This window comes from Camelus dromedarius, chromosome 12, assembly GCF_036321535.1.
Source record: "Camelus dromedarius isolate mCamDro1 chromosome 12, mCamDro1.pat, whole genome shotgun sequence".
Lineage (NCBI taxonomy): Eukaryota > Metazoa > Chordata > Mammalia > Artiodactyla > Camelidae > Camelus > Camelus dromedarius.
In genome coordinates this window covers 110,044-134,750 of record NC_087447.1, presented here as the reverse complement: position 1 = coordinate 134,750, position 24,707 = coordinate 110,044, and the positions used below count along the sequence as shown (strand labels likewise).

The 24,707-nt window shown below is 50.3% G+C and overlaps 1 protein-coding gene across 15 annotated transcripts; it reads left to right on the top strand.

The window, feature by feature from the left end:
- The first annotated feature begins 6,141 nt into the window (after positions 1 to 6,141).
- Positions 6,142 to 24,409, top strand: IFITM5 (interferon induced transmembrane protein 5). 15 transcript variants are annotated; one of them, XM_064491905.1, is made up of 7 exons: positions 8,472 to 8,590; positions 15,853 to 18,984; positions 19,076 to 19,204; positions 19,843 to 21,219; positions 21,432 to 21,588; positions 22,711 to 23,000; positions 23,705 to 24,409. In XM_064491905.1, the coding sequence occupies exons 4-7, from the start codon at positions 21,034 to 21,036 to the stop codon at positions 23,915 to 23,917; spliced, it is 846 nt and encodes a 281-aa protein (XP_064347975.1). In that variant the 5' UTR covers positions 8,472 to 8,590; positions 15,853 to 18,984; positions 19,076 to 19,204; positions 19,843 to 21,033; the 3' UTR covers positions 23,918 to 24,409. The 15 variants fall into 15 exon arrangements, with proteins under 15 accessions (XP_064347971.1, XP_064347977.1, XP_031303898.1 ...); XM_064491901.1 differs by lacking the exon at positions 8,472 to 8,590 and adding an exon at positions 6,142 to 6,471 and having other exon boundaries at positions 18,906 to 18,984; positions 19,076 to 21,219; XM_064491903.1 differs by having other exon boundaries at positions 8,470 to 8,590; positions 18,906 to 18,974; positions 19,076 to 21,219.
- Positions 24,410 to 24,707: the final 298 nt, after the last annotated feature.

Below are 24,707 nucleotides of genomic sequence, written 5' to 3'. Positions count from 1 at the left end.
CAAGGACCCTCACTTGGCGGGGCGCGTCCCAGGGGCTCAGACCCGACATGGGACACGGCCATCCTCTCGCCCCATGTTTTCCTGTATCAGAGCCACCACCCGAAGTGCCACCTCCACCAGAGACCAATGGCGCCGGGGGCAGAGGCCTGTTGGGGGGGGACCCGGAACAGCACACGAACAAGGGTCCGGCCTCATGCAGCCCCAAGTCCTGCCGCCTCCAGCCGCAAGACTTTCGAGAAAGGAGTCGTCCCCCTTCCTGGCACAAGAGGAGACAGCCTTACAAACAGGTTCCCTCTGTGCAGTAAATGTCTCCTGCAAAGTGCGACCTTTACTCAGCTTCGGAGCGTCTCCACGGTGTAACCAGCTGCAAATGGTCAATATGACAAGGAGGCGTATTTTGGGGTGATGAGTTCTGCTTCCCTTCCTACTCAAGTCACTCCTGCTCAGCCGCCCCCACCCCTATATAGGGGTGTGGTCAGGCCCCGGGGGCTCTTCCCTGGCCTGGGGGTCTGGGGACCCAAGCCTGCTGCAGGCCCTCCCTGCCCCCACGCAGGGCCCTGCCAGCCCCTCACAGCCCCCACACCCCAGCCCCCAGAGGGAGCCGCACCCCAGAGCCCACACCGCAGCTGCACACCCTCCCCCTGACGCGCACTGTGCCGTCCAGGTTCTGAGTCCGAGCTCCAGGCGGGCTTGGGGGCCTGCCTGGCTGCAGGTGGGCACCCAGAAGCCCGTGTTGCCTGCCCCGGGGGAGCCTCCCATGATCTCCCAAGGGCTCCCATGAGCAGGACACTGGGAGCTGCTGACCCGAGGAGGCAGCCGTGGTGGGAGACCTTAGGCAGCAGCTTCGGGGCCCAGGGCCTGCGTGCTTGTGCGGCCCACCTCCGCTGCCTCCCTCCTTCCCCCCACCCCTGGCATTTCACACAGGAACTGGGTGTTGGTGGGACAGCTCCTTGGCTGTGGGCCCTGTGCCCCCTTCTCAGGGATGGACGGGGTCAGCTCAGCTCAGGCCAGGACTCAGCTCTCTCAAGACTTACAAACTGCCAATTATTTTACCTGCAAAATAGGTTTATTGAGGAATAACAGATTACGATTCAGAATAAGCAACCGACTGCAAAAACTAAGAAAATTTTTGAGACAAAGGATAAAAATGTTACATACAGAGAAAAAGGAGGCAGTTGGGCACCCGGGGCACTGCTTTGAAGGAAAGTCAATTGGAGGAACGGTTCATGGTGGTGGTAGGTCCAATGATCTTGAGAAGAAAACGCTGGGCTGGGCCTACTTGTAAATCTAAGTTTGAAGAGTGTGGGTACCTTTTCTGTTCTTAATAGCTGAGTCCTTGTTCACTGATTCCCTGCTCCCCTTTTGTGGTGTTGCTGAGCTGTTTGCGCCTTATTGGCCAGCATACCCCAAGCTTGTAATCTACCCAAGAAAACCTCACGCACACGTCTTGGAGGTGCTCAGAGCCCCAGAGCGATAGCCCTTCTGAGCCCGCCGGCGTAACGAAGCTGAGTACCCTAACCCCCGAGTGCAGCTTGTTTCTTGGCTGGCCTGTCGTTTCTGTAACAGTGTGTGTTACTGGGTGCCATTGGCTGGGCTTGCTGCTGGTGGGGAGAGTCTTCCTCTACCCTTGTAAGTTCTTCTGGCTGGTCTAAGGATTAAGTGGACATGAGACAGTTTAACAGGAGAAAACCACAAAAAATTTCAATAATACGTATACGTGGGACAGCCCCAGGAAACTGAGTCGCTTGCCACAATGGTGATGCCCTCACCAGAAACACCGTCTCCAGCTGAGACAAAGGGGGCGCTGGGGAGAGGTCTGGGACCTCAAGTGGGAGGGAGGATATTGACATGGTGTTGGGAAAGCAAATGTTGGTAAACCAGTGTTTGCCCGGCCAGCAGAGATAGCAGGACAGAGTGGACTCTGGTCTCTAACAAGTCCTTCATCTAAATTATTTGAGGCAGGTATGGGGAGGTAACAAAAAAACTTCCTGAGTCTTCTGTGTCTTACGAATAATCAATCTAAATCAATCCTCAGTCCAAAGAGACACATTTCGAGGTGACCAGTGTCGCCGCCTGCACCTGGCACTCTTGAGGCTGTGGGAGCAGACAGCTCTCCTAGCATTGGACACCAGCATCTCGTCGTGTTTGCAGTGACCTGGGGGAAAAGCCCTCCCAGTGGAGGCAAACCTGGAGCCATGTCTGCGTCTGGGGAGATCCTGTTTATGGTGCTGAGGAGGCTTGATGGGTGGACCCACAGCGGCTTCTGATCTGCTGTGGAGAGAAAACAGGACAGTAAATGCAACAAGAGCACACTGCGTTTTTACCCTGCAGCTGTCAAATCAGAGCTGCCCAAACACAGACCTCTGCTTACAAAGTCGGGGCTGGGTTGTGCTCCTGAGTCGCAGCACCTGCAGACCCGCCGGTGCGAAGGCATCCGCACCACTCATCCAAGGCACTGGCCTCCCTGCAGTCTGTCTTATAACACAGATCTTGTGTTTGTTTTCTTTTTTCAGTGGAGGTGCTGGGGACTGAACCCAGGACCTTGTGCATGCTAAGCATGTGCTCTACCACTGAGCTATACCCTCCCCCAGACCTTGCTTTTCCATCCCAGGGTTGGGTTAAATTGGAACGAGGAATGGGGTCTGGAATTAATTAAAGAAACTCATCTATGATTGGAGTCAGGACAGCCCTGTAAGGGGAGCTCTCACACCTGCCATGCATCCTCAATTACTGCAAAGAGAAAAAGAGTCCCCTATGCCTCTGACAGGAAGGCGCCTCTACCTACAACCAATCAGGAAGAAGGAAATCCCTCTGCACCCCACGACAGCCCAGCCAATCCAGGCCTGCAGCGGCCCCGCCCACGGGGAGCCTCTGTACTCTGGGCTCCCGGCTCCTGCAGCTCCCCCTTCTCCCTGTAAAGGCAGGTTCCTTCCCTTGGTCTCTGGATTTGCCTGCGGCCCAGCGCGGTTCGCAGGTCCAGAATTGCCGTTCCTCTGCTATTCCTGAGTGAACCCGCCTTTGCTGGTGAAATAACTGGCGGTTTTATTATCACAGTTGACGACAGCCGTGTACAGCTCTGCGTGGACACGTTTTCATTTCTCTGGTGGCTATACCTAGGCGTGGACGTGCTGGGTCACACGGTAACTCCTTTTCAGTTGCTGCCGGACTGTTTTTCAGATGGCTCAGGGCTCAGTATTTCTGCCAGGGCCCTGTCTGTGTTAACAACTTGAGTCACCCAAGATCAGTGCATCTGCTCCTTTCCGAGAAATCCTCAGAACAATTTAGACATAAAGGGGCACTTGGAATTCCGGCAAAATTCCTTACAGGGTCAGCTAAGTGGTCGTGGCTGTCTTTGATAGATCAAGGTTTCTGATGGCAAATCCAACAGTCTTTTTGCAAGGGATTGGGAAATGCAGGTAAGGACATTGCTTTTCCATGAAGGAGAGGGAGAAAGTAAAGTAAGGAGCAACAGTGAGAAAGGGGTGCACAGGCCTGGCCCGGACATTTTGGGAAGGTATCTGGTCAGATGCCGTCTGCTTCCATTCTGGGAGATCCTTACCTTCAGGTCCCTGGACGGTGGGCAGGGCCACTTGGGGGCTGGCGCTTTGTTTACGGTTCACCTGATGCCAGGAGCCCGTCCCTGCAGTTTGGTGGCATAACATTTGGTCAGCAGTACCTGACAGCAGCCTCTCCACACAGGTGGACGAGTCTTTCTGGGGATGTCTTTTCCAATAGACAAAACCTCCAGGTTGTAAGGTACGATGCTGTGGGCTGTCTACAAGGGATTCAGTCCGGTGAGAAAACACACAGACCACAATGCAAACATGTTTGCATCCGAGAGATGGGGCAGCTGTGTGAAATCCACTTGCCACACCTCGAATGGCCCGTTCTAGGCAGTTTAGAATGTTGAGGAACAGTGTGAACAGGCTTACCTGGGTCACATTTTGGACAAAGGAGGCAGGTGCTCTTTTCAGACTTATTAGCATTTCCCACCGATACTGGTTCATGAAGGTTGTCATCTTCTCATGGACCAGCGGCTCAGTGCACGGACACAGGTCAGGAGTAGGAACTGCAGGACTTCTGGGAAGACCAGGCTGTCGTTTGGCCCAAACCAGAGTTTCTCTTTCTCCACTGAGCCAACAGCTGTTAGGTTTCTGATACTGCTTTTCCTTTCCCAGGGGCACATGTCGGGCATCTTCAGTCAACTTTTCCACATTGGTATCTGGAAGAACATCCTTTGGGACCACGACAGAGGCTCAGCTACTGTTTTCCTTGGAGAACAGCTCTTCTGGTGGAAACACCAGCAAGGTGTTTTCCTTTAGCCCTGGTGGGGCCCTGGGCAGGCCACCCAATGGCATACTGAGCATTGTGAATTAAAGTTGCCTAAGACAGAGCTGCTGCAAGAGGGACGCTGACCCTCTTCTCTGTTCCAAGCAGGGAGTAAAGTCCTCATGTGAAAGGTGCCCTCCCTGCATCTGCAAGTAGGACATTGTTTGTTTCTTTGTTTGTTTGCTTTTAACTGACTTACCGTCAGTCTACAATGTTGTGTCAGTTTCTGGTGTGCAGCACAGTTTTCCAGCCATACGTGAATATGCATATATTCATTTTCGTATTCTTTTTCACTGTGAGCTACTACAAGATCTTGACTACATTTCCCTGTGCTGTACAGTATTGTCAGAAGCCCAAACTCTATTTAGATTCTTCACTAATTAAGCACCCAAAACCTAAGTTTCTTTGTCCTGTGAGTCCCTCACAAATTTACTGTTTGTCTGAAAATATAAAAGCTTCCTGCCTTGGCCACTTCTTAGATCTCATTTCTGTGAGACTCCAGTGCTCATGAGTTAAAATTTGTTTCTTCTCCTATTAATTCTATTATTAGTCCAGCTACAAAAACTCCAGAGGGGTAGAGGGAACTTCCCCAGCCCAGCAGCCTCTAGGGAGTCAAGCTTGGAATGCAGGGACCTTGATAACGGCCAAGGCAGCTGGCGAGAGTACTCGTAGATGTTGGACACGTGAGCCATTTTTAATCTTCTCCCCATTAGAGGTAAGAAAACCTCGCTGCTTCCATAAGCATCCCCAGGTCACGGGCTACCCAAAGGCATACGACTGCCGGTGAGAAGGCTTGTGGGTTTGCCCTGGGCAAAACCAAGTGAGGGCATTTGCTCTCCCAAAGGCATACGACTGCGGGTGAGAAGGCTTGTGGGTTTGCCCTGGGCAAAACCCAAGCGAGGGCATTTGCTCTTTGGTAGTGAAGCACCTAGGGGCTGGGCCAGGAGAGAGGAATTTGGGATCGAGTTTCGACAGTAGCCAGCTGGCCAGAGAAAACCTCATAATTGGGGCTTAGTTTTAGGTTTGGGAAAGCTCAGGATGCAGTGAAGTCTACTTGGATCCAAATGTCATCTTTGTTCTGGGATCAGGTGCCCTAAATATCCATCCTGAGTTTGAGTGACTGCAGTTTTTCCTTGGAGACTTATGTCCCTTCAAGGCCAAAAGCTCTAACAGGTGGACGCTGATTCCTGGGAAGAGGTCTGGGGAAGGGAAGCAGATCATCTTCGTGTTGTAGCAAAGCCAAGTCTGCAGAAGACTTTATCTCATCGAAGCTCAGCTTCCCAGACCTGTGAAAGGTAGGAGGGACTGTGAGCCCGGGGGCAGTCGTTTCCTTGCCTGGTGAGGACAGAAACCTACTGGCCAGCCTTATCATCAGAAACCCTGAAGAAGGCACTGTATGGACCCGCCTGTGCTTCCCGTGGGTGTGACGCCGCCAGCGTGTGGGGCTTAGAACCGCAGGGCACTGGGGGTGACCGTGTTGTCACTTGGTCCTGGAAGGTCCTGGAAGAACCTCCATCCTTGGCTTCTGGGTTTCCTCCCAAAATAGGGGTCTTTCGGTGATTAGCGCGGGGGCCAGTGTCCAGGCTGGGTCTCTGCGTCTACCCTTTGGGGAGTTGTTGACCTTCTGGGGTGTGTGCATTAAACTTTTCACCACAGTTGGGAGGTTCTCGGCCCTTACTTCTTCAGCAAGCACTTCCAACCCCCTCCCATCGCCCCTCCCGTCCTGGGACACCCATTATTCGTGTGTCAGATGCTTTTTGGAGACGCACTATCCGCTGGGGGTGATCCTTTGTTAGCACTCTTGCCAGCTGCCTCAGGGCTTTCCTCAGGGGAGTGATCTGAAGTCCACTGGCACTTCCTTCGCTGAGTTCCTCTCGGTGTCTCTGCCTACCTGCCTGTTGCTGAAAGTTTGGCCCCTGCCCCTGACGAGCCAGATAACCCAGAGACGAGGTCTTGGAGCTTGGAAGAAAAGAGGCAGCTGTGTCACTTTGCTGGGCAGAGGGGACTCACGGCAGGCTGGCGCCTTCAGAACTGTCAGCCGGTCTCGGGGTGGGGCTTAGTGATTACATAGTGAACAAACTAGAGAGTGAAAGGGGGCAGCAATCAACAGGAGTCTCTGGTGAAGCTCCCTCCCGAATCTTGGTGAGTCTGTGCAGCATCGTGGGACTGTCTGGGGGTCTGGAGTGTCATCAGCCCGCAACCTTCTCTATCTGATCAGACTCATTAGGCCCCAGGAGGGACTTCGGAAGGTCTGGTCACTCTCCTGAGGTTGTTGTCTAGTGACCCCCTTTCTAGGGGAATGACTCAGAATCCAAACATGATTGTCAATTCCAGTTGCCAGAGTGAGGTAAACAAACAGGAAAACCAGCAACTCCAGCTCTAGCTCTAATTGTAACAGTGGGCCTGGGGCTGGGGACAGTGTCCTGTCAGTCAGATTTACTGACTGTTTTAAAAGCAAACAGCAAGTGTGAGGCCAGGAATTGGACAGCCTCAGCGCGGCCGTTTCCTGTTTCTCCTCCTGTCTTCCCTCCCTCCTTCTTCCTTCTCTTCGCATCGCTCTCTGCTCTGGGGCTTCTGCTTGGTCCTTTTCGGTGGTTTCTACTTGGTGAGACACATGCTCGTGCACTTCTCTGTTGGTTTGATATGATTTCCTTTAGTTCTTTGAACAGACTCTGTTGGCTGATTTAGAGTATTTTTCTAGTAATTACAACGTCTGGGCTTCCTCAGACACAATTTCTATTGACTACGTTTTTTTCCTGTGTGTGGGCCGTAGTTTCTTGTTTATTTGCACTTCTCATAATTCTTCGGGTAAAAACTGGGCTTTTAAAATAATGTGACAACTCAGGAAACTAGATTCCCCTTCCCCAGAGGGGACCGTTTCTCCTTTCTTGTTACTGTCACTGCTGTTGCTGAAAAACCGGCCTCTGTACCCTAATGGCCAAGCTGAGACTCGGAGGCAGAGCCTGGGCAGAGTTAGAAGAGAACAGCTTTACTGCTTTGCCTGCAAAGGGGGTCACAGCAGGCTCGTGCCTCAGAGGCTGCGACTCTGACACAGGGAAAACGAATGTGGGCAAGAGGGCGACCGTGTCCCAGGTCTCAGCTGAGCCCCCGGGATGTGCCCCGCTGAGTGTGGGTTCTTGGCTTCACGCAGGAAAGAATTCAAGAGGGAGCCACAGTTGAGTGAAGGCAGATTTATGTAGAGGGATACGTACTTCGGAGTGCAGGCTGTTTCAGAAGCAAGAGAAAGGCCACGAGGTGTCGGGGTTGGGTGCTCGGTAGATGCACACTCTTCAGACAGACTGTGGCCTGGCTCCCTCAGAAGGGAGAGCGGCCATGAGGTGTGGGGGTTGCTAGCTTTTATGGGCTGGTACCTTCTTAGGCTGACAAGTGGGAGGATTATTCCAACCACTCTGAGGGAGGGGCTGGGATTCCCAGGAATTGGGCCAAACACCCTCCCTGTGGGAAGGCCGTTTACCATGCTGATACACTGCAGTGAGTGTATAATGAAGCTCAAGGTCCGTAAGAAGCCGCATCTCCGCCACCCTGGGCCCCAAGGTCTGCCGGGAGCGGACCCTTCCATAGCTTTGGTGCTAACTGCTGCATCAGTCCTCAAATGGCCCTGCCCTGACCCCTTCCTTCCTGTCTCAAATCCATCCTGGGGCTGGTGTCCTGAGGTTTTATAGAAAACCCGGCTGGAACAGAAAGGCAACAGCCATCGGGGCGTCTTCTGGGCGCTGCCCTCTTCCTCACCTTGATGAGGCCACCGGGCACCACAGGGAAACTCCAGAGGGTCTGCTCATCCTTCCGAGGCTGTCAGCCATGAGCACCTTCCTGGAGCACCACTGCTGGGCTAGAGGAGCGGCTGTTCTGGGAGAAGAGCGTACAGGGATTGGTGGGGGGGAGTGCAGCGAGCAGAGATGGGGGTTTGTCAGAGAAAAGAGAAAACAAGCTGCAAGGACTTTAAGTCAGAACGGGTCAGCAAACAGCCTTCGCATCGGGGAAGCCCTTCCGCTAGTCTCCTGCTCTCTCATGGCTACTGTCTGTCCTTTCCCCAAAGTAGCGTCGCACGCAAGGCAGTTTTGTCCGGTCAAGCGAATGATTAGAGGTCTTGGGGCTGAAACGATCTCAACCTCTTCTCAGAATTCCAATGGGTAAGAAGCCTGGCTCGCTGGCGTGGAACGCGAGTGCTTGCGGGGCCACTTTTGCTAAGCAGAACTGGAGCTGCTGTGGGATGAACCCCAGTAATTCTGCTACCTCGGTGGTACGTACGTTCCTGATGATATCTGTGGTCAGCTAATGTTTCTTAAACTTCCGGAACCAGTCAGGCCCCCTCTTTGTCAGTAGCATGGCTGCTGCATTCCTCAGGCAGAGAAGTCGGCTCCGAGGCCGGCTCGGGTCAGGGTGGGTGAAGGCACGGGGGAGGAGGGCTGTGTATAGGGTCCCTCTGGCTCTCCTGAGTGTTGACACAGCCCTACGTGTGTGCCTGGCTTCTAGAAGCCCAGGGAGAAGTCTGACCTTTTATTTTTCCTTGCTGTTTCTAAATTGAGGTAAAGAGTGTGCAGTTAGCTTCCTCCCCTCCTCCCTTTCCTCAGCCTCAGCCGTGAGGGAGGCAGGGCAGGGGGAGTGAGCCCCGCACTGGGACAATGGTTTCTGTGACACCGAGCCCTGAGAGAGGCAGGGACGAGGCGCTGCTGTCTAGGGGTCCCAGCTCTGGAGAGTTGCCGGAGGCGCTGAGCCTGAGGAGACCAGAGGAGCGAGGTTGGGAGCATAGGGAAGGATTTTTGGTGTCGGGGTTGGTGCAGGGGGCTGGTCAAGAGACACGTAATTGAGTTAGGGTGTGGGTGATGCCACTTGGGGTGGTCGTGTGTACACATGATGGGTGAATGGGAAGGTGGGGTTCACGGAGCCAGGGTGGTGCTCGGGGGTGAAGGCTATGCAGTAAGAAAGCATGCCTGGAGGCCAACTGCAGGTGAATTTGACTGGAAGCATACTTATCGATAAATATTTGTTAAAGGGATGAATGTAAAAAGAAGCAGAGGGAATGAGGGAACAAGAAAAGGAGGAGGTGGAAATAGAAAAAAATGTAGGAATAAAAAAAGAAACTGTACAGTTCAGGGGCATTTGGTGAACACACAATGTTGTGCAACTTCCACTTTTCTCTAGTTTCAACACTTTTCGTGACCCCAGAAAAACATCCGGTGCCCAGTAAACACTGCCCTTCCCTCTCATCTCCCGAAAACCACTAACATGCTTTCTGTTTCTGTGGAGGTTCCTGTTCCGGATAAGTCGTGTAAAAGGAAGCGTACAACGCGTGGCCTTGCGTGCCAGCCTCTTCTCCCTCGGCGTGTCCTGGAGGACCGTCCAGCTGTCTCTTGTCTCAGTACGCTGCCTCCTTGCCAACACTTGTCATTCTCCGGGGTTTGGGGTCACAGCTGTCCTACCCTCCTGGGTGTGAAGTGGTAGCTCATTGCGGGTTTGACTTGCATTTCTTAGTGACTGGGGTGTTTAATGTCTTTTCATGTGCTTGTTGCCCACTTGCCACTTGTGTGTGTTCTTGGGAGAAATGTCGATTCAAGACCTTTGTCCATATAAAAATCGTGTCTCTTCAAAGCCCCCTATGGACATCTCACCCCCAGTGTCTCCCGGTGAGCTTTCTGGTTAGCTTCTTGTTTGCCCCGAATACTCTCTACCGCCTCAAGAGCCACAGTGTTTAACCATTGCTCTGTTTTTCAACGAATGTCGATAGGGAAAAGTTGTTTGTGCTCTGCAGGCTCCCAGTGGAGAGATCAGAGGAGCTCTCTGTGTGTGGTTTCTCCCAGGGCAGGGTGACAGAGGAGGAGCCTGGAGCCCCGCCACGCCCCGCCGGCCCCAGACTGATGGTTTCAAGTCAACAGAGGGTGGGTGGGAGATGCATAGACACACCACAGCCTTGCTGTGTTGACAAAGATGCAGGCATTTTCTTGATTAAATCACACCCAGATTAGTGCAAGAAGTTTGCTAATTTCCAGAGTTCTGAAAAGTTTTATTCTTACAAGTTTTGCCGGGGTACTCGTTGCTCTTATGACAGAAAAGATTTAGAGAGGAGGGGAGGCTTACTTTACCATTCTTGCCAAAATCACCTAAACGCATTTTAACCGACTATGTGCACCTTCAGATACCACCGTGCTGCTTCACAGGTGGTGCAGGGACCCTGGCGTGTTCCCAGGCCCTCCCGCCAGGGCCTGACAACATTGCCTCATTCATCTCCCTTCCTGGAGCTGTCATAACCGAACTCACAATCACCACAATCACTGTAACCAAACAGTGGTTCTTATTTCTCATTCAGTTAACAATAAGAAATAGAATATTCTATTTTCCTGTCGTTTACTCCTTCACTGATTCACTTTCTTTCCTAATGAGGATCAAGATTTCTAACCTGCATAAGTTTATGTCTTGCCAGAAAAAACTTTTTGTAGCATTTCTTACCGGGTCCATCTGCTGACAAAGGAATGCCCTGTTTTTGTTTAGGAAGTCTATTTCCCCTTAACCTCAAGGAAAAAGTCACTAGAAATAGAATTCCAGGTAGATGGGCTCTCTCCCTTCTTTCTACACAGTCGATATCTGACTCTGTTTCTCGCAAGATCTCCGATGCGGCATTTGATACAGTTCGTCTCATTGATTTTCTGTAGATAAGGTATAATGGTTCACGCACTGGTTTTTCAATCTGGCTTTCTTCAAAATTTTGTAGTTTGAATTGAATATGCTGTGTGTGCATTTTTTCCCCCCGCTGTGAAATATCCCACTGAAGGTGCTTTCCCTCCAGATTTATGCTGTCTGGCATTAACGAGATGCATGACAATCTTTTGGTTTCATTGTTATAAAATTCATCCTTTTCTATCTCAAAGTTTATCTTCTTATAAGGTAAACTTCTCAAAGTTATCTCAAAGTTTGCTTCTTATAAGAATACAAAAGGTTTTTGTTTTAAAACAATGCTAGCAACCAATGAATTTAATTTGAAAAAGTGTAATGTCTTACACTTTGATTCAATTTTTATTTATCCTGCTTTCCTTTCACTAGCTTTCTTACTGTCTTTGAATAGATAATTCGTTATTGCACTTCTGTTTTACTGATGTGTCCACTGAAAGAAATGCACAACCTAAAAGTTGAGAATTATTTTTATTCTGTGGATTTTCTGAGGACTTAACCTTGGGAGACAGCCTCTTAGATAGCTCTGACTGGCTGTTCTGAAGAGTTAGGGGAGGAGCCAGGATATATAAGAGTTTTTCCAACAAAAACTAAGTAGTTGGAATATTTAAAGATGTCTGTTAATTAAAGAAAAACAAGGTACCTCAAGTTAATGAATTTAGAACTTTCCTATGTGTGAGACATGCAAAAGTCTGGCTCACTGAAATCCTTTGCTCTGCACCTTAACTACCTAGGGCCACTGTCCTGCTCTCCTCCGCCCTGAGACCCTCAGGGGCTCCGTCAGGAGCGCTGCAGGGCATGCTGTCTTTCTTTATTATTACTATTGAAGTACAATCAGTTTACAATGTTGTGTCAATTTCTGGTGTCCAGCACAGTGCTTCAGCCACACATGAACACACTTACATTCATTTTCATATTCTTTTCCACCATGAGTTACTACAAGATATTGAATATGGTTCCCTGTGCTGTACAGGGTGATCTTGTTGTTAATCTATTCTACATATATCAGTTAGTCTTTGCAAATCTCTAATTCCCCCTCCCCCCATAACCACAAGTTTGCTTTCTGTGTCTGTGAGTCTGTTTCTGTTTTGCAAATAAGTTCATTTGCCTTTTTTCTTTTTTAAAGATTCCACATATAAGTGATATCATATGGTATTTTTCTTTCTCTTTCTGGCTTACTTCTCTTAGAATGACGATCTCCAGGTCCATCCATGTTGCTGCAAATGGCACTCTTTCATTCGTTTTTATGGCTGAGTAGTATTCCATTACATAAATATATTCACATCTTCTTTATCCAGTCATCTGTCGATGGACATTTAGGCTGTTTCCATGTCTTGGCTATTGTAAATAGTGCTGCTGTGAATATTGGGGTGCATGTGTCTTTTTGAATTATGGTTCCCTCTGGATATATGCCCAGGAGTGGGATTGCTGGGAAAGTCTATTTTCAGTCTGTTGAGGAATCTCCATACTGTTTTCCATAACAGCTGCACCAAACTGCATTCCCACAACAGTGTAGGAGGGCTCCCTTTTCTCACAGCCTCTCCAGCATTTATCATTCACGGGCTTTGGAATGATGGCCATTCTGACTGGTGTGAGGTGATACCGCATTGTAGTTTGGATTTGCATTACTCTAATGATTAGCAACACTGAGCATTTTTTCATGAGCCTGTTGGCCATTTGTATGTCTTCACTGGGGAATTGCTTGGTTAGGTCTTCTGCCCATTTTTGGATTGGCTTGTTTGTTTTTTGGTTATTAAGTTGTATGAGCTGTTTGTATGTTCTGGAAATTGAGCCCTTGTCAGTTGCATCGTATGCAAATATGTTCTCCCATTCCGTAGGTTGTCTTTTCGTTTTGTTTTTAGTTTCCTTTGCTGTGCAAAAGCTTATAAGCTTAATTGGGTCCCATCTGTTTATTCTTGCTTTTACTTCTATTGCCTGGGTAGACTGCCCGAGGAGAACACTGCTGAGATCTGTGTCAGAGAATGCTTTGCTGCGCTTTCTTCTGGGAGGTTTACAGTGTCTTGTCTTACGTTTAAGTCTTCAAGCCATTTTGAGTTTATTTTTGTGTATGGCGTGAGGGAGTGTTCTCACTTCACTGATTTACAAGTGGCTGTCCAGCTTTCCCAATGCCATTTGCTGAAGAGACTGTCTTTTCTCCACTGTATCTTCTTGTCTTCTTTGTCAAAGATTAGTTGACTGTGGGCATGAGGGTTTGTCTCTGGGCTCTCTGATCTGTTCCATTGATCTGTGTGTCTGTTTTTGTGCCAATACCACACTCTTTTGATTACTGTAGCTCTGTAGTATTGTCTGAAGTCTGGGAGGATTATTCCTCCAGCTTTGTTCTTTCTCTTCAATATTACTTTGACAATTCTGAGTCTTTAGTGATTTCATATAAATTTTAGGATTATTTGTTCTGGTTCTGTGAAACATGTCCTGAGTAATTTGATAGGGATCACATTACATCTGTAGATTGCTTTGGGTTGTTTTGCCATTTTAAACAATATTAATTCTTCCAACCCAAGAACATGGGATATCTTTCCACTTCTTTACGTCATATTTAATTTTCTTAGTCAATGTTTTGTAGTTCTCTGTGTGTAAGTCTTTCACTTCCTTGGTCAGATTTATTCCTAAGTATTTTATTGTTTTGGATATACTTTTAAAAAAGGGATTGTGTCTTTACTTTCCTTTTTTGATATTTCATTGATTGTATAAAGAAATGCAATTTCCAATCAAGATGGCAGAATATTAGGACCACCAGCTTGCCTCTTATCACGACTAAACAAAACCACAACTGACTGCTAAACAACCATCAAGAGAAAGAAAAAAGAACTGGAACCTAGCAAAAAAGATCTTCTTCAACTAGAAACATAAAGAAGGAACCACAGCAGGATGGTAGGAGGGGCGTGCTTGAGTCCCAGGGTGGGTGACTCACAAGCTGAAGAATAAGTAAGTCACAGAGGTGATCCCACAGGAGTGAGTTCTGAGCCCCACACCAGTCTCCCCAGCCTGGGGTTCTGGCATTGGGAGGAAGAGGAGACCCCAGGACAGCTGGTTTTGAAGGCCGGCAGGACTTAACTCCAGGAGCCCCACGGGAGTGGGGAAACAGCAACTTCATTCTCTTGGGAAGTGTGCACAGAACCCTGAGTGTGCGACGCCCAAGGGCAGAGGCAGCGATTTCATGGGAACCTGGGGCAGGCCCGCCTGCTGGTTTTGGAAGATCGTCTGGGGACGTAGGGGATGGCTGCGCTCACTCAGGGGACATAGAGGCTGGTAGTGGACATTCCAGGAGGGTCCATCTACATAAGCTTTCCTGGACTGGAGGCTGACATCTTGATTGGATCATTACCACCAAGACCGAGCCCCACCCAACAGCCTGTGGGCTTAAGGGCTGGGAAGCCTCAGGCCAAACAACATAGTGGGTGGGAACACAGCCCCACCCATCAGCAGAATTCCTAAGCCACAAAGGCCTCTAGACACGGCCCTACCCACCAGAGGTCCAGGACCAAGCTCCACCCGGCAGTGGGCAGGCACCAGCTCCTCTTGCCAGGAAACCTGCACAAGCCTCTAGTCCAGCCCCATCCACCAGGGGGCAGATTCCAGGAATAAGAAAACAACAATCCCAAAGCCTGTGGAAGGAACCCACGAACACAGACAGACTGAAGATGCACACAGAAGGACTGACGACTATCCAGAGCTCTGGTTTTAGACGACCAGAGAGAGCAGCCAAGATACATAATGGAGCTAAAGGACCCTGGAGTGACACCTACAGGAATCAAGCTCATAGACAGCACACCAGCCCTCCACAAAGCTTTCTTTTTAACTGAAACACTGCCCTTTTATTTCAGACTTCCAAATAGGGGCTCCAGGACCAACGGTCACCAGCTGCCCAAATACCAAAGACTTTTGCTTCGGAAATCTCTTGATGTGAACAAAAAATACTGCAAACCACATCAGTAAACAAGGAATGCTGAAGCCATCATGTCATCAGCGGCTGCCCCACCCCCCAGTGAAGACCAGCCTGCAGCCTGGCCTCTGCAGCCACTCACAGTGGTGCACTCAGAGGAGACTCAGAACAAGAAAGGACAGGACACTGGCCCTAGGCAGCTAGGTGCTTGTCAAAGGAATGAATTCAGTGAGCCCAAATGCTTGCTTCTTCCCATACGTAGAAAACCGCTAAATTCTTTAACTTGAGATGTCTGGTCTTCAGTTAACAAGTAGTCTTTTAATGATCTGACTACCTGGTCCTTGTTGTAAAGCTCCTCCCCTGCCTCTTTGGAGCCGTCCCTCAGAGCCATCTGAGAGGCTGTCACCCTGGGCTGAGTCTTCAGAATTGTCCACTGAATAAAACATAACTCTCAGCTTTTAGGTTGTGCGTTTATTTCAGTCGACAATGTCAATTCCACATGCAGAGCAATCAAGCTGCCTTACCTGTGCCACTCACGACAAGAGCCTTTTCCCACACAGTTTTTGGTAGTAATTTTACCTCAGATGACCCTGAAATGGGAAACAAAGCCTTCAGAACAGAAGAAAAAGAGGTGCCAAATAATCTCCAGCTAACACGCCAGCTGGGTTTGTTAGGCAGTTAGATAGAGATGAGCACTGGGCAGGGGGAGTGGAAGGGGAAGGGGAAGGGGAAGGGGAAGGGAGTAACCCAGAAAACAACAGTACATCTGCACGCAGGATAAAGGACTCCAGAAACTTACTTTCTCTAAATGAGGGCCAGCAAAAGCAGCCAGCTAAAATCAAAATGCTGCAGGTGTGCGGAGAAGGACCTGGCGTAACTTGATCCAATGCTCGTTAAAATGAAATTAACATTACAGTTTGAGCCCCCTCCCATAGGTTTCTCCGTGTGAAGAACCTGCCCAAAAGGGGATGGGTGTGCCAGAGCACAAGGAACCTGAGCTGTCAATCAACCTGAACACCAGGAACCTGAGCTGTCAATCAGCTCGATCACTCAAAGAACCTGAGCTGCTAATCAATCAATGAATCACAAGAAATGCCCCTAAGCCAGGATAGAAGATAGGAAAGCAAAGGAGAGGCCCCACTTCCCCTGTCGTGGGCTGGCCGGCTCCCAGTTCTCAGGAGGGCGCTGTCTTTTGCTACTTCTTTACTTTACTAGTAAAAATCTTGCTCATACCACGCTTTCTGCCTCTCATTAAAAATTCTGTTTTTTTGGGTGACTAAGAACTGAGGTAATTCTTATGGCCCTTTTCCTGGTAACAGGTTTATGTACGTATGGGACTATACGTGAAGTACTTAATTGGGAAATACAAAATCCTCACCCTGAAATGGCCACGGTGGGGCTTTTTTGACATTCCAAAACTGTTTGTTGTGTAAGCAGTTAGAGAAAGCTGGCTTGACAAAACATCTTTTACAGTTCTAACCCTAAGGGAACAAAATTCCTTCTAGAAGAAGCTTGCGTTTCTCTCCCTGGGCCTTTGGATGTAGGTGCTCTGACAGGTCAGACAACTCTTGTCTAGACCATCTCCAGTTCCTGAGACTAAAGGAAAAAGAGGGAAGAGGCCTTTTTAGAAACTCAAGCAAATAGACTTAGTTTATTCCAACTATTATTTATAAACTAGTGAGTTTTATATTTAATACTTGATTCATGACTAAATTTTAAAATGAAAACTATGAGTCTATGTGAAGGTATGTACATTACAAATATGTTTCTATGTCCAGATGGTATTGCTAAAAGTAATCGTAAAATTAGCTCTATTTAGTTTGTTCACAAAAAGTTAAGTGCTTATGTTCATTCTCAGAAATAGGATAGAAACTAACCCAGATAAATTTCAGGTTTATGAGATCCAGGAAATATCCAGTATTAGATTAATATTCAGTTTTAAAGTTAGTTTAAGTTTGGTTTAATTAATACAAACATGTTTTTTGAGTCATCAACATTAAATATAATACTGTTATTGTACCCAAGTTTACTAAAAGTCAAGTAAGTTTATGTTATCTCTGTTACAAAATTTGTCAGCAAGAAAAGTAGTTTGGGATGATGGCTGACTGAGACAGGAGGGAAGAGGGCACAGCCATTCAGGGAATGCCACAGCAATTAACACCAAAATGGGGAAAGATTCAACCCCCAGCAGGCCTTGAGGCTCAGGATGGTGGGAGATTTAACTTCCAGCAGATCTAGAGCTTCACTATACGCCCACTGTAATATATTAACATGGGGAATAACACGCCCACACGCGCCATGGCAGTCCCGAGGTCAGCCACAAAAGGTCAAAGAGTGGGAAATGGCCAACTTCCTGGGAATCCCAGCCCCTTCCTCAGGCTACTTGCACTGGTCCTTCCACTTATTAGCATAAGCCACCAAGCCCATAAAAACTAGCAACACGGTGCCTTATGGCCGCCGCCCCCCTCTTCAGAGATGGCCCGCAGTCTGTCTGTGGAGTGTGTACCTACTTTTAATCTGAGCACCCAACCCCCACACCTCCTGGCCTGTCCCTTGCCTTTCATGGTATCTCTGTGAATAAATCTACCTTCACTCAACCGTGGCTCCCTCTTGAATACTTTCCTGCGCGAAGCCTAGGACCCACACTTGGCGGGGCACGTCCCGGGGGCCCAACCGAAGCCTGGGACACAGCCCTCCTCATGCCCCACATCCATTTTCCTGCATCATCTCGGTCTAGTGTCTCATGAAGTTTCAATGGATAATCTAAACATAATTATTGGTAATAAGTGAATTAAAGAGATAGAAATGGAGTAAGAGCCTCCAGGTGAACATTTCAAGAATAATTGTTTTATGATATGTCTAGTTAAAAGTAATTTCTCCAGAGTTTTGGTAACTTGAAACTTAAGAATCTTCTTAAGTTAAATGATGAAAATTTATTGAATGTCTAGGTCATTTCCAAATAAAATACTGGAAGATTAACTACAGAAAGTTATTATGAAAGATATTAGTAAGTACGTTTGGTGCCACTGAGACAGGATGGAAGGGGGCAGGGCACAGCCACTCAAGGAATGACAGCAATTTAACACCAAAATGGTGGGGGATTCACCTTCTACCTGGCCTTGAGGATTAAGAGGTTTAACTTCTACTAGACCTTGAGCTTCATTATACGCTCATTGTAATAGCGTGATCAAATAACATGCCCAACCGCAAAAGGCCAAAGAATGGGCGGTGGCCCAACCCCTGGGAACCCCAGCCCCTTCCCCAGGGCAGTTGGATTGATCCCACCTGTAGGCGTGTGAAGCTACTGAGCCCATAAAAAGTGACACTACCACGCCTAGTGGCACCTAGTGCTCTCTCTCCCCTTCGGAGATGCCAGCATTCTGTCTACGGAGTGTGCACCTACTTTTACTTTAACCTGAGCACCCAATTCCCACACCTCTTTCCTTCTCTTTCTCTTGCCTTACACTCTATGCAGTATGTATCTCTCTAAATAAATCTACCTTTACTCAATGGTGGCTCACACTCGAATTCTTTCCTGCATGAAGCCAAGGACCCGCACTTGGCGGGGCACATACCAGGGGTTCAGCTGAGACCTGGGACTTGGCCCTCCTCATGCCCCACATCCATTTTCCTGCATCACCACACTGAGGCATATTCTATAAGAAAGCACATGTCTTTTGAAATTATAAATAGTAAGTTTTCTGATCTACAGAGTGCTAATGTAAAAGAGTTCATAATTGCTTACTTCTTGATTTTCACTAGAAATTAAGGGTTTTTTTTTAAAGGTTAAGGATTGTAATTAAAATAGGTAATTAAAACTACTAAAATTAATGAGGAAGACATCTTTGCATGCAAGGAAAAAGAAGGTATAAAGAATGGAAATGCATTTTGTCAATGGAAGAAATAATTTTGTTCTAAAAAGAAGTTGAAATAGAAAGGGAAAGCAAAGGACAAAATACCAAGGTGAAGCATTTCTGATCACTTTCAGACAACTGCCACTGAACTGGGGAAGACATGACAGAATTCTGATGGGGAACCTGATGGCTACATAAACCTGGTAACAGAAGGTCAAGATCCAGAAGAATTAGTACACAGGGATGAAGGGCAACTGTTACGACTTTTTGTCTGAAATATTGGTTTTTAATGTTTGTTTTTCAGATCTAAGGAAAACTTTCTCCTTAAGGTTACCATGACTTACAGCAATTTGATAAATTATACCTTTGCAAGCAGAATTGAGTCATTTATCTTTTCTCTCCACCTGATCCCTCCAGAGTTTGGAAACTCCTAGTGAGTGTTCTTACCTTCCTGGCAATATAGTTATTTTTGGAAGTTCAATGAGAATCTCTTCTCCCTATAACAAAACACAATTGGAAGCATAAGTTATATTAACCTGGCTTTGAAATGTCCTATTTGAGAATATGCATAAAATCAGATATGACCAGACAGCTTTAAAGAACAAAGGTGAACTTTATGGAGCCTGAAGCTTCTTGGAAAAACAACCTGATACCTTGTTTACTGGGTTCCAAGCAGCTTTATCAGGTGAATAAGGAAGGTCACCTCCTGGCAGGTGCAGAAATCTCAGTATATTCTGGGGGCTTTGAGAAGAGTGGAATCCACCCAAACCTGTAGGTACTGCAGGCAGAACCTGATGGCAAGTCCTTGGTGTGACTTTCCTGGCCTTGGGAGGCCTTTTAAAGTTCAATCTGAGACTCCTTATAAAAAGTTCCATCAACTAACTGCTGAACAACAATTGATAAAAGAGTAGAACCTACCAAAAACAAAGAGCTTCTACATCTAAAGACATAAAGAAAGAACCGAAATGGGAGAGTAGGAGCGGGGGCACTTGTAATGTAATCAAACCCCATACCTGCTGGGCGGGTGACCCACTGCTGGAGAATAAGTGTATTGTGGTGGTTCCTCCACAGGAGAGAGAGTTCTGAGCCCTACACAGGCTCTCCAGCCCAGGGGCTGGTCGCCAGGAAGAGGAGCCCCCCAGAGCATCTGACTATGATGGCCACTGGGACTTAACTGCAGTAACTCCACAGGTCTGGGGAAACAGAGACTTCACTTTGAAAGGTCATACACAAAATCTCATGTGCACTGGGACCAAAGGTAAAAGTAATGACTTCAAAAAACACCCAGGAATAAACCTACCTAAGGAGGCAAAGGACCTGTACTCTGAAAACTGTAAGACACTGATGAAAGAAATTGAAGATGTGACAAACAGACTGAAAGATATTCTGTGTTCTTGGACTGGAATAATCAATACTGTTAAAATGTCCATACTACCCAAGGCAGTATACAGATTCAATGTAATTCCTATCAAATTGCCATGACATTTCACACAGAACTAGAACAAAAAATTGTTAAATTTGTATGGAAATCACAAAAGACCCCAAAAAGCCAAAACACTCTTGACAAAGAAGAATGGAGCTGGGGACCCAGGCTCCCTGACTTCAGACTATAGTACAAAGCCACAGTGATCAAAACAGTATGGTATCAACACAAAAACGGACATGAAGATCAGTGCAACAGGATGGTGGCTGAGGGTGAGGAGGATGCAGACTGGACCCTGGAGGAGAGTTGCTGAGCATCAGCTTGGCCCTGGGACCGGCTGCAGTAGCAGAAGCCAGACTTCGTCCCACTCACTTAGGAAGAGGAACCTCCTCGAGGGGCTGCTCACAAACCTTCTCAAGGAGGCTCACGTGGGCAGCTTAAGGGGCAGGCTGCGCATTCACACCCACCTTCAGGAAGGAAGGACTCACTCTCCCAACTGCTGGGAGAGTGGGCAGCTGTCTTGGGGACTGGATCTGCTGAAGAAAATGGTGTCACTTAAGGTCACATCTCCTTTGAGGGGCAATGTGTGACCAAAATGGATGACTTGCGCTGCTCTGGATGTCTCTGGAGGGTCCTCCAAGCTCCAGAGCTCCTGAGGGCTCAGCTCAGGCATGTGCTGGTCCTCGGTGCAGCTCAGCGTTTCTGCTCCCATCCCGTTCCTTCCCCACCTCAGCACTTGACAGGGAGAGCCTCCTCTTAAAGTCCTACTGCCGAGTCTCCTTCTCAGAGTCCAGGAGCGTGGCCTGGAGCAACCCTGCAGGCCCTTGTTAGCCATCACAATGACTTTGGCTGTCACCGGACTGAGGTGGGGCCCTAGAGGGGTGGGAGGCACCACCTGTTTTCTGTTGCACCGGGATCACTCTGGCTGTAGTACTGAGAGTGCCCAGGAGGGGGCTGCCCTGATCCAGGAGGCGGCCAGGGTGGCTGAGGCTCAGAAGTCACAGTGTGAAGTCACAGTGTGGGTGGTGAGTCTCTGTGCTCTGGAAGGTGGGACCACATGGATTCAGAGTGAGTGGTGGGAGGGGCAGGGGGAACTAATGCTTTTGGCCTGAGCCGTTGGATGGGTGGGTCCGCCACCACCTTTGCTGGGAGAGACTGTGCAGAGGATGAGCAGTGGGCTGACGTGTTCCCCCAAGTTCGTATGTTGAAATAAACCCTAATGAGATGGTGTCAGCAGGCAGACCACTGGAAGGCAATTAGGTCACAGGAGTGGATCCCAGGACCCCAGGGAGGAACAGTGAGAAGTCGGCCATCTGCAACCAGGAAGAGGCCTCACCAGAACCCGTCCAGCAGGCACCGTGACCTCCGGCCTCCAGCCTCCAGCCTCCAGAAGCGTAAGAAATGAATTCCTATTACTTGCGAGCACTGGCCTGTGGTACTCTGTTACAGCTCCCCAGCTGAGTAAGACGGGAGGTTTGGGGGCCTGAGGTCTCCTGTTGAGGAGTTAGAGCTCCCTTCCGTGGAGCAGCCACTTGGGTGTGTGAGTCTGGGGCTCCGGAGTGAAGTCTGGCCCTTCGACATAAATGTGAGTCATGGGCGCACAGCCCCATTTATAGCCAGGAGGCTGCTGGGCCCCTAGAGGGAGGTGAGGCCCGAGCGCAGCCGTAGGCTCATCCCCCTAGCAGTCCTGGGTGGGGGAGGGGGGTAACCAGCCAAGGAGCCTGAGAAGCGGCAGCTGCCTGCCCTGGAGGGAGGGGCAGGCGCAGGGCACACCCTGCAGAGCTCCTGACTGGGGTCTGCTGGGGCTCCTCTCACAGACCCTTAACAGGCTTCGCCCCGGCTTCCTCTCTTCCCTACTGGTTTCTCCCTAGCTCTGTCCCTCTCCACCAGGCTGTGGCCCGGCTCCTCCCACTGGCATGCCAGCAGCAACTTTTGTATCCCCAAGGCTGAGCACTGCGACCAGAAGGTGCTGCGGGCAGTTCTGGGGATAGAGGGGCAGTGTGTTCAGCAGCCCTGGTCCTGAGGAGCTCTGCCTAGCCCAAGCCTGGGGGCTCCAGTCCTTCCCTGAGCAAGGCAGGGTCGCACCTACCCAGCCCTAAGCTGGTGACCTCCACCTCCTTTTGGCCATGGGGCGGGGGGGGGGCTCTGGTGGGCAGACTGCCGCCACTGCCTGCTGCCGCCAGCAGCCTTGGATGGGGAAGTGAAGGGGGGCTCTGGCAGGCCTCCCTGGGCCCTGCTTGCCCCGCCTTGGCAGCCTTGGATGGGGACTCCCTGGGCTGGACCACCCTGACAGGAGGGGCTCTGGGGCTCTGGGGCTCTGCACCGCACCCCCAGCCTCTCTGAGGGTAGTGTTTTTCTGCGGGGACCGGGGGTTCTCTTCGGGGGCAGGAGGGCTCTCCGCGGGATGGTGAAGGCAGGGGGGCTCGCGCCGGCGGGGCGGTGGGGCGGGTGGAGATGGGCGGGGACGGGCGGGGATGACCACTCGGCTCCGGGCTGTCATTTGTCGTTATATTTAGCGGCAGGGCTGGTCGGCTGGGGCGGTGGTGGGGGCTATAAGTGGCTGGGGCGCCCACCCTCAAAGCAAGAGGCTGAGAAGGAGACGGCGCTGGAACCTATGGACACATCGTACCCCCGCGAGGACCCCCGGGCTCCGACGCCCCGCAAGGCCGACGGCGCCCCCCACACGGCCCTCACCCTGGGGGCACCGGGACCCCCACCTCGAGACCACTTGATCTGGTCCGTGTTCAGCACCCTCTACCTGAACCTGTGCTGCCTTGGCTTCCTGGCGCTGGCCTACTCCATCAAGGTGGGCTGTGTTTCAAGGGGGGCTCAGGAGCGTTTCATGGGGAGCAGCTTGTCACGGTGGGATGCAGGAGGGCTCTCCATGGGGAACCGCCTGTGAGGGGTCCGCTCCGTCAGCATGGAGGTGGTGGCGGCCCTTCCCCTCATGCAGGTGTCTCCACCGCGGCGGGTGCCACTCCTGAAAACGAAGATGGGTCTGGTCCTTGGCGGGGGGGTGGTCTAGTCTGTCCCAAAGAGCCCAGGGTTAATGGGGGCTTACCCAAGGGGGTCTCTTCCACCAAATGGGGACTTTTCTCATGTGGGGGGCTCCTGTGAACAAAGCCCCCTGGCTTCGGCTCCTCTGGGAGGGGTCTCAGCCCCCCAGAGGACTCCCCACCCCTAGAGGTCCTTGGAGACTGATGCTGGCCTGGGATAGCCACTGGGCCTATAGCTGGGGTGGGAGGATGCAGAGGCCCCTTCCAGCTCCAAGTTAGGCTGCGGCCCCCTTAACCCCCACCCCCGAGGGCACCAAGCTCATGTGTCCAGTTGGAGGCAGTGAAGGGAGTGGGTCAGCCCAGGTAATATCCCCTCAGGCCACACCTCTCCAGCCCGATTTTGGGTCCAGCACGGGTCCTCCAAGCTGTGGACCTAGTGGCTGCCTGGGGTAGGGGTGGCAGGGCCCCCGGCCCCAAGCATGTGTAGTGACCTGGCCGTGCTGCTGGTCTGCAGGCCCGAGACCAGAAGATGGCTGGAGACCTCGAGGCAGCCCGGCGTTTTGGCTCCAAAGCCAAGTGCTACAACATCCTGGCCACTATGTGGGCATTGGTGCCGCCTCTGCTGCTCCTGGCGCTGGTGGTGACTGGCGCCCTGCACCTGTCCCGGCTGGCCAAGGGCTCTGCCGCCTTCTTCAGCACCAAGTTCGACGACTCAGACTATGACTGACAGGCTGGGCCCTGTCCCCGTCCTGACCCAGGGACCCTGGCCCCAGAGCACTGCCCCAGGGGCTCCACCCTAATCCCCTGGAACCCCAGCTCTCCTACAGGCTTAAGGCTCACCACCAGCCCCAGTCTGGGCACCTAACACTGACCTTGAAGACCCTCCTTTTGGACCCCAGGGGGCTTGCTCTGACCTTGATGCTCCCCAGTTCCCTCCCTCCCCACTCACCAGGCTTAGCTTTGGCTTCACAATTAAAAGTGCCTGGCTCTAGAAAGTGCCTTCTGGGACCCATTCCTGGCTCGGTGGGGGAGAGTGTCTTCCTGAGGGAGCTTCCTAGGGACCACCGCAGCCAAATCCCCCTGGACTGCCCCCAGCATGGATGGTGGGACGTCCTGTCCTGCAGCTTGGCCGTGCCCTGACTGTCCCCTTTACTCAGCTGGTCCTGTGGCTTCTGGGTGGAGGTGCCTGGGTATTTTAGAATGAAGTTTGGAAACTCAAGCTTTTGATCTCTGTAGTGCTGTGGTTTAGTGGCCTGTCTTCCAGAATGTGTGTCCCCAATTCCACGTGTGTGCCCATCCCCAAGTCAGTGCATGGGCATGCATGTTAAGTAGGAGTCCTGGCTGGCGAGGGACTTGTCCTTGTCCTGTGTGTTCCTGTCTGGGTGGGCCTGTGCTGACCTTCTTTGGGTCACTCTGTCCTCATGACCCCTGCATCCCTTTAATTCTGGTAAATCTCCATCCTGGCAGTGGGACCCCTCCTTCCTGGATCATTGGGGCTGGACAGAGTCCCACTGTCA

What these genes read in the sequence shown, in the direction of transcription:
- IFITM5 (XM_064491907.1), top strand. Translation starts at nt 21,034, where the DNA reads ATGACTTTGGCTGTCACCGGACTGAGGTGGGGCCCTAGAGGGGTGGGA. An exon ending in AGCCTCCAGCCTCCAGAAGC is followed by an intron (nt 21,589 to 22,710) that starts GTAAGAAATGAA and finishes CGTTATATTTAG; the next exon opens with CGGCAGGGCTGGTCGGCTGG. An exon ending in CGCTGGCCTACTCCATCAAG is followed by an intron (nt 23,001 to 23,704) that starts GTGGGCTGTGTT and finishes GCTGGTCTGCAG; the next exon opens with GCCCGAGACCAGAAGATGGC.